This window comes from Adelges cooleyi, unplaced genomic scaffold (assembly GCF_023614345.1).
Source record: "Adelges cooleyi isolate 19-005CV unplaced genomic scaffold, UGA_ACOO_1.1 ACOO_flye_CR_arks_rails_tigmint_CR_PRNA_9, whole genome shotgun sequence".
NCBI classification, from domain to species: Eukaryota; Metazoa; Arthropoda; class Insecta; order Hemiptera; family Adelgidae; genus Adelges; species Adelges cooleyi.
Window position 1 is genome coordinate 18103417 of NW_026096579.1, and position 9822 is coordinate 18113238.

Genomic DNA, 9822 nt, shown 5'->3' on the forward strand with positions numbered 1-9822 from the left:
ATTTTTAACTCAGTGCGGTTGGCTTACCGGCCCCTCGATTTGAGTAAATCATTGAGATTTGTTGGATATTAATCAGCTTTCTAGAAATACTTTAAAATGTATTCTTGTACACAGTTTTAAGGAAATGGCTGGTAAGACACTACTTCACAAGCACAAGTGGTGGAAGGGTAGAACATTAGTTTAATACATTTTTGTAAGGCCATTCGCACTAAACTATACTCAAGTGTTAAATTCCAAACTTTTAAAAACAATCATTATCCTTCCAATTTGTTTGTATAAACGTCTGTATGAGAATGAAAATTTCATCCATTTCCAATATTATTTTTTGAAGTTTTGACTAGTTTCATTCAAAAAGGATTTTGAAGAGATGTTCTTTAATGAAATTACAACAAACTTGTTCTATTTATTGATGTATAGTTACTATTTTATTTTTTATTAAAATAAGAAGTTAAGTTTTAACTCTTTCTTATTAAATACTTTTATTTTTCTAATTGAAAACAATATTTTTGTATCCTTCAGAAAGCCAAACCCACACCTATTGTGAAAGTCGTTTAAATAAAAAAATAATAGAAATGGCGAACGTATTTTTTTTTTTTGGCTAAAGTGTCGCAAGAGTTTGCCAAAACCCTTTAAAAGGAAAAAAATAATCCAATCTCTATTCCTCGTGTGTGTGTGTGATATTGTTTCAAAACAACCTTGTCCCTAAGTATAACCGTTGCGGATTCATAAACCTTTAGGGTTTACGCAACGTGCGATAGGATGTAGCAAAAATTAATGTTTTGTTTTTTTTAATTGTAATTATACATATACATTTTACTGGGTTCTGCACAGCAATATATAAATACGGGATAGGATTTACAGTAAACAAATGAAAAAAAAACAACGTTACCGTACAGTTCAAGAGGATATCCACTCGTAAAAAAAAACTAATAAATTATACAACGCATAGCGATTGCATGTCCGGTTTACTTGATATGTGTGTGTGTGTATAATTATTGCATGTGAGTTTGTGCAAGTTAGACAAGTGGGAAAAAATTGCGACCATTCCGAGGGTTGGAAATGTGCGGTGTTTGATGATAATTTCACCTGCAAAGGATAGCATAATACTATGGTAGGTACGACGGCGATCGGGGTGAAAAATATATTATTTTTATCGTTATTATAACGGTCTCGACTCTGGTTTTGAAATGTGCTTATCCGAATCGGATTAACGCTGCCAAAATTATTGCACCACATTTTCCTTTTTTTTGCACCGACCCCTTTATCGATAACACATTAACGGGTTATAATATGTATTATAAAACCGATTTTTCTGATGTTCTGTCTATACTAATGGCGCACGAAAAAGGCAAAAATAAATAATTACAACGCATGTTGTCCGCAACACTGATGTGCATAATTGGATAGCTGTAAGCTGTGTACAACCAGGGAAAAATACCACAAGAGATTCAGATACCTTGAGGTACACCCTAAATGAATCACCGAAATTTGATTTTTTTTTTTTGATTCGCTGTTCAAAAATTAAAAAATACCTTATTGATTTTCACAGTTAACCAATATGAAAACCAATTCTATAATGTAAGATTTTTATTTTATTACATTACATTTTAAAAACTGTTAATAATTTAAAGTAGTGTTTATAAATGCTAACAAAATAACTAAAGTACAAAAACGTTTAATAAATACAAAGTATACGTCGTGTGCTGAAATAGTTTTGTATTATTGTTTACAGAATAACAAACAAACAAACAAAATTGCTATTTGTTTGGTTACTATAATGTTACTCACCAAAAATTCACTATACACTCACCCACTGCACAGCATAAACATCATTTATACTTAGTTACAGAAAAGAAGTTGTTTAAAAGTTTTAAATAAGTGGACAAAATGAAAGTAAAATGCTTAATTGTTTTATGTTTACTATTTATAATTCATTATCAGAAAGTCAGAACAATAAACCCTTCTGAAAAAGAGGCAGAGCAGGTAACTTTAAAGTTTTAAACTAGACAACAAAAAATAACACCAAAATGACTACGTGTTAAATAATTGTTGATTTTCAGGGCAGTTCACCAGAGCCATGCATTTTTAACACAGAAGACTGGCCTCATCTTGACGATCCTACACTTGAGGTTGTTTATCAAGAAGTATGTTTTATCAATAGTTTGAAACAATAATGACAAACATTTATTTTTTAAAAATCATTTCAGTTAGAATAATTTTTTAAGTTTAATTGTTTGTCTACCAAAGGCACCTTCTATGGTCACAGAAAACTTGTCTCATCCTGTCGATCCTTTACAAGAAAATATTCATCAACAAGTAAGGTTTATCAATAGTCCAACACAAGAATGTTTAATTAGAATAATTATTAATTAAATTTAATTGTTGATTTACCAAAGGATTGTATTTTGAACTCAGAAAACTATTATCTCAAAGATCCTATACCAGTAAGTTTAGTCAATAGTCTGAAACTGTAATTATACAATTTTTCAATAAATAATTTTTGATTAGTATAATTTTTTATATTTAATTGTTTATACGTCAAAGGCATTTCCTATAAACACAAAATTTTGGTTTGAACTTGATGATTCTATAAAAGAGGTTACTTCTCAACAAGTAAGTTTTATCAATAAGTATGAAACAATAATGACAAACATTTCTTTTTTAAAAATCATTTCAATTAGAATAATTATTTAAATTTAATTGTTTATCTACTAAAGGTACATCCTGTGGTCACAAAAAACTTGTCTAATCCTGTCGATCCTCCACAAGAAAATATTGATCAACAAGTAGGTTTTATGAATTGTCTAAAACAGGAATGATAAACATTTCTTTTTTAAAAATAATTTCGAATCAAAATAATTATTTATAATTAATTATTTTAATACAATCTTGTATTTAAAGAAGTAAAAAACATTCGCATTTAAGGAATAGTTTTAATGCAAAATTAATTAAATGGAAAATAAGTTTTCCAAATAATTGGTTAAAAAATTATTCAGTCACATATTTGAATATGAAATTAATCAAATAATTAGTGAAAATATTTTTTTCCAGCAATTCCCACTCAAATAATGACGTTTGAAACTTTTTCACTTCCACTTCCATACTCAGTGCCGTAAGAAGGCATGTAAGACGTCTTCATACTAATTAACTATTTTATGAATTTTAATATAGTATGTGTTGTAACTATTTAGGTAAAACATTCATTTTATCAGAGACCAGATATCAAAATTTACTAAAAAAACTATATAACTCTTGAAGAGCTACAGCTGCTAAATACAAATTTAGAAACAAATCCACCAAACTTTAAAGCTTCCGACTTTGTCAATCGTGGATAACTGCACACCAAATTGTTTTTAATTATTGTAACGAAGTGTCCCCGTTACATTATCATAGAAAATTTACAATTTTTTTTTAATTCATAAGTATTTTTGCTTCAGATTTGTTTGAATTGTATGTAACATAATATTAATTTATTACATGTTTGTTTTAACAATGTATAATGTATATCATAATTTTTGTACTTTTAAGTTGAAAATTGGTCAGAAGGTAGGATTCTCTTATATGTATGATATTAAGGACTAATACAATTCACGAATCCAGTTATTGTTTATTGCGAAAAAATTTAGTTTTTAGACATTGTGGTGCCCATATAAATGTATTTGTAAAGGATGTCGAATCCCTAAGTCACTCTATTTGCATGACAAATATACAATTTTACACAAGTGCCAAATTAAGATGACTACCAGTATAATCCAAAACATTACCATGTGTATACTGGTCGAATATATTCATGTGTAATAAACAACGTCTTCGCCTTGCTAAGAATTATTCTAGTGATACACTCAATAAATAACTAATGAAAATTCGTACATCGACTCAGTTAACACTCAGTAAGACTCAGGGAATTAAATAGAAATTTTAAAAAATTGGGGAAACATTTGTTTAACATTTGGAGCCATCCAATGTCATTTTTAAAGAAGTAAATACTGTCAATAGATTTGTTATATTTAAAAATCACGAGTTCACGTGTGGATAATATTGTAATGTGATATTATTAACGTTAAAGCTATTTTTTAATTTAGAAACGACACGTGTGTATGTAAATAAAAGTCCCTCTTTTTTTTGTATTTTTTTTTTTAAAGAGTTTCCAGAGTGTCATGGTTTGTGTATTTTTAAATTTGTAATTCAATCCGGATCCATTAGACTGTTGTCGTATTATCGTTCGCATCAGATCGTGTAAGTGCCTATTTAGTATTTACATTCGCTTACACAAGTACACTATGTCGAGTGAACCGTACAAAAAATAATCCCATACATTTACAGTGTACTAAAATATTTGTTTTGTTTTATACGGGGTAATCAATTTTTTTTTATATTCTAGGCGTGAGTCATAATAACACATTTTTTTCATATTTGCTTATTGCTAAGTTTAGAAGGCATGTACGTTTTGAGGTAAAATATTCAGTTGTTTTTAGTGTCTTTATTTTTTATGATACATAAGCTGTCCAAACAATCGTTTACGATTTCTGAACAACTTGTTTTTGTATGAGGGTCACAGCAGATGTTCTTTTAGTATTTATTTTCAGACATTAGTCTTGTACATAAAAAGCAAAATAAAGAACTCCATCTTTAGGATTTATAAAAAATAATAGTAATAGTAATCGCCATAAAAATGTAACCATGAAAAAAATATAGATAAATTAAACCCAGTGCAATATACTTATACAGTATAAGTCTACTTTAATAGACTTTGTTTGGATGGAGGATGAAAGAGTACTTAATATATATATATGCTACCATTTAAGTTGATAGAACTCTGAACAAAATTCAAATATACTAATTTTAATATTGTTTAACACATTAAACAAACATAAACTTCAAAGAAAATAACAACAATATTGCAATTCTTTTAAAAGAAAATCGATTGTACTGTATCTTGTTTTCGATTTTGGTGCTTGGTAATTTGTTAGCAAACTAATACAAATTATGTTGTTGTGAGAACTCAAAGGAAATATATAATGCAAAATTAGTTGAACCGGACGAGTCTCTCGTTGTTTGGGAAACTTGTTCAACGTCCGATTGTCCTTTTCCGACTATTCGGACTTGTGCGGTAGCTTAAAAGTTTTTTTTTGTCGAAAACTACAACTTGTGTGTAAGTACGGTTTTAAATTAACCTCACGACATTCGATTGAGTTCTGTAGAAATGTTTACACTGTTACTTAAAAATAATTGAGTTTCACCATATTATTTGGACAAAAACTTTATTCATTTAAACCACTGTGTGCACAACGTAAATTTAGTTTCGTATTACTTCCGCTTTAGTTTTAAATTTCTGCAAGTTGAATTTACTAAAAATACACAATTGGGTATTATATATCATTCGCTTATCGCCTTTTTTCTGTTGCACAAACAACTTTTTTAAGCCAATAAATATAGGTGACTCGTGGAAAATAACCCATAATATAGTTATTTTATTTTATGTAATTCGAGTCGATTCCCGTTTGTGACCTTATGAAAACTGTATTTCTTAAGAGAAATATCTAACATTACTTCCCACTGAACATCGAAAACTATCTACTTTTGGGCAACTCAATACGACTGGGCTTTTTTTCCTTATAGCACCGATTCGACTTAAATATACACTGTGGTATCTCCAATGTAAACAACAGATTTTTAGGTCAGAGTTTCTTTAAATTCAAGTTTTACTACTTATTACACTTGTCACTTATATGTATTTCATTAATTACGATTTTCTCATTTCAATTTATTTGTCTACCTCAAAGCAAAATATTATTGTTTTATAATATTTTCTATTATGTCTGCAACTGTAATGCAAACAGCTGTTGATGATATTTCTATTATACCTACTAATTTATGTTTGTAATATATATTATATTGTATAGTTGTATACATTATCTGATTAATCTGATTTTGCCGCATGATTCTCAAAATTGGTTGTTTGGCGAACGCGTTAATTGTTTTGGCGAACAAACACCATCAGCTCGCGTAAATGGAATCTAAATATTAATAAATAACTAAAACTTCTGTTGTGATTCAGACGGTTTCCAAAAACTGTGTCACCGTTTTTAAATTAACTTTTGGGGCAGAAACTTTTCGGGGATTAGCAAATCATTATTAATAAATCGGACGACTTGTTTACCAATAGTAAATTACTTTTTGCCATCACTGTAAATTTAACAGCTGTTATTTTTATTTTCACTTATTTCGATTAAAGTAACGTCTGTGTTTGCAGTGCAAGTTGAAGCGGCCGTGTACAACTTAAATGAAAATATAATTATTGTGCTCACAGAGAAATTAATTCAACGTTTATATAACCCTTTTGTAGTGAACGGAAGGCCGGAAAAATTAATAAAACTGTATGTTTCATCCCGAAATGTTGACATTTTCAGTACAATCAAGCGAAATTTGAGAGTATAAATAAGATTTTTTCAATATGTTCGATTGTCGAGAATAAGGTGATTTATAAGTTAAAAACAAATAAAAATAAGAGCTCCAAAGGAACATTATCTATACAATGATATAAGATAATAATTGGACAACTCGCGGCGTTCAAATGTCGTACTTGTCGGAAGGTTAAGGGTTCTGTTTACGTCGAAATTGTGCTGTCTTATTAGTTTTTTTCTCTCCAAATCAAGTTTTTACGTCTGTTTGGATTTAATAAAATCAAATAACCTTCAACAAAAAAAAAAATTGTTTTTTTTTCTCATCGTAAACGAAAAAATCATAAATTTCAATTAATATGTATTCAAACCGACGTCTTGTTAGGTCTTACTCTTAAGTGCACCTTTGCGGCCACTCATCACTGAACCTCCGTACTTTTCTTCAAACAGTAAATTGCATAAATATTTTAAAAGTGAAATATATATATATATAATATCACATTTACTAATGTAGAATGTACATATATATATATTACATAACATGTTATGTTATACCGGGTGATTGGTTAAGTATGGACCAGTCAACTTAGAAAATATTAGACTTTTTTTAATTATTTTTTTTTATAATTTTATAATTATTTGTATTAAATATAAATACTATGATTCTTCCTTGTGATAACTAGCTCATCCCACCTTGACTATTTGTTAGGCAAACCTGGACCTTAAATAAAATATCATATATATTATTTTAGAACTAACTAAGTGATGACAAGAGCAAAATATTATATTTTACAGGTAATCGCCAATAATCATTATCGCAAAATCGTTATGCCTTTAAACGACAAATCGCTCTATGTCACTACACCTAACCCTTTAATCTCATTAACACTGCTAAGGTCAAGTCCTTAAATCCAATAATAAAGTAATCCAAGTGCTTTTTTACTATCAATGAGAGTAATTTGCTGGCACATAAGGGTTTAACGCGTTTAAGTTACACAGTTCATGGCCCCTCTTCCTATCAAAATAAAATAAATATATATACACCGTTAAAAACACACCATTTCTAAAGTAGTCAAAATAGTTTTTTCAAATTAGGGGTTTTCCAGAAAAGTTCATGGGTGATTAAGAATTTTGTAAGAGTGTAAAAAAACATCTAAATGTTTTTGGAAAAATATGAAAAACTTTTAAAGAAAAACTTTCTTTTTTAAACTTCAATTGTTTTTACAATAAAACGTGCCTTCCAGCTCGAAAACGACACAAAATACCGACATGAAATGGCCAGAACATTCAATTAAGACTATACTATCGTCAAAAACCGCAAGGAGATTATAGATCAGAAATAACCACTATAGCCAGCAAGCTAAAGTATGATCCATATTTTATAATTTTAGTCGTTAGGCTTTAAGTAGACTGTAACTTTTTTTATTAATATTTGTTTGGTCCCACGATATCTTCTAAGTCCCTGAACCAATTTCTTCAAGTGGCAACTCTGTAGATCATTAAACATACCTAAAAAGTACTTTAATTGGCCATCAATTTAAAAAGTTAACCCCTTCCTCTTCAAAGTCGAGAAAAACTTATTCTTATTCCTAAGACACATTACTGGGTACCGATAAACGTCGACAAACAAAAAAAATATCATATACCCATTTGAACCGTATTATTTCTTAGGTAGTGTACTTTGTTGAGTACCTAGACGGTAAACAAACGAAAATGTTTAAGTATTTATAAAGTTATTGCAATATCAGCTACAAAACAACATCCGACACGATTGCGTTATTTATGTGCACAAATAACAAGTTTTATAAAGTTTCTGTTTTGTTAATAAATTCCCCCGTGGACGAAAACTCGACTACTTTTCCCGGATCTTTTACCGTGTTCACATAATATTATTATCGTGAAAGTCATTCTGAACTAATACTAAGATACCGCTGCAGGTTTCGTACATTTTCCACAAACTGCAATCGTGGCGCGTAAATGATATTTTATTTTATGAGGCTAAGTAAGGAAAATAATAAAACATCACGTCTTAACGAACACGAGGCCGCGGCGGAAATAGAATTATTTCTTTGAGACTAGCCGAGAAGTTATTTCTAAGATACAAGAGAGGTGAATTATACGCAATACAACAATATAGAACCGTGTGTATTGTTGTCCACGGAGAATGGAAAAATGGATATTTTTTTATTATCTTCCCATTCGGATGGAAATAAAACCGCAATAAAATATGATATATTGTATCCCATTGTCGAGATTACAACTTGTTTACTAATATGTCTCTACTGAAATGTACCCACACTGGATCCACGCATATTTAGGACAATCCCTAATAAGTTGGTCCTGACGAAAATTGCATAGATTTTTATCTACCAACTTCGATAGGGTTATATTTTGGCTTAAACATTTAAAGCGATGAAAATTTAATAGTAATATAATATTAGCCGTATAAAATATGTATTTAATCTTAAGAATTTGTAAAAACTATACAAGCTGTTGTTTCAAAATGTTGATTGTCCTATTCGTCAACATCACAAATGTTTTTTTTTAAATCGTTCCTTAACGTCATAAAACAAAACTCAATCGTAGCAATCAACTAATAAAAAAAAAACTGTTGAAATTAATTACTTTTGATTTAATTTAAATTATCAATTATAACGAGTACTGTAGTATTATGAACATAAATTCATATATAGGTATTATGCAATTTATGGCCATTCTATAAAGCTAATTTTTTAAGCATGCATAAATGTACTATTTACCAAATTGTAATTTTCAAATACCAGACAGTTTTCTGAGGATGACGGAAAATATTTTAGCTTGATAAATTATAATTGCTTTTGGGATCCAAACAAATAATAAATGCAATGCCAAAAAATGTAGTACTTATACTCGGACATTAATTATTCTTCTTTACGGGTCATTACTCAATAAGGTACGATATTTTCGGTAGCTGTTAAAGGTGGTAAAAGGACGGTATTTCAAACGCCGTATTTTTTTTTATAAATACCAACTTGTAAACGTTTGACACGTGGTTATATGTAACTGGCTGTCAAATAATGCCCATAACGTTAATGTTGCGTCAAAATATCTTTCGAGTTTTGACTCAGTGGGTACATATTTCAGCATCGATGAGTATCTGAGAATGTATTATTTTTCCTGCCTGGACCCACGATATTTTGTAAACAGCTGAACCGAGTTTTTCATACAGAAAGACGTCTATAGTTCGGGATCGTACTTAAAAGGTAATTTTTTTGGCGAAAAATCTAAAAGTTCATCCAAAATCGATAAACACTGCCAAATAACTTATATATTTTTACAACTTAAAATAGATCCGCTATAACTTTTTAAAAATAGTTAAAACATAGTATTAACACGTGTTTGGACATGTTGACGTCCCAAATAAATACCAAAAGCTCTTTCC

The 9822-nt window shown here is 29.5% G+C and overlaps 1 protein-coding gene across 1 annotated transcript; it reads left to right on the forward strand.

Annotated features, from left to right (window-relative positions):
• The first annotated feature begins 1833 nt into the window (after window positions 1-1833).
• Window positions 1834-3128, forward strand: LOC126846970 (uncharacterized). Its single transcript, XM_050586885.1, has 7 exons — window positions 1834-1983; window positions 2061-2144; window positions 2248-2316; window positions 2397-2444; window positions 2545-2613; window positions 2718-2786; window positions 3052-3128. The coding sequence occupies exons 1-7, from the start codon at window positions 1888-1890 to the stop codon at window positions 3067-3069; spliced, it is 453 nt and encodes a 150-aa protein (XP_050442842.1). The 5' UTR covers window positions 1834-1887; the 3' UTR covers window positions 3070-3128.
• The last annotated feature ends 6694 nt before the right edge of the window (window positions 3129-9822 follow it).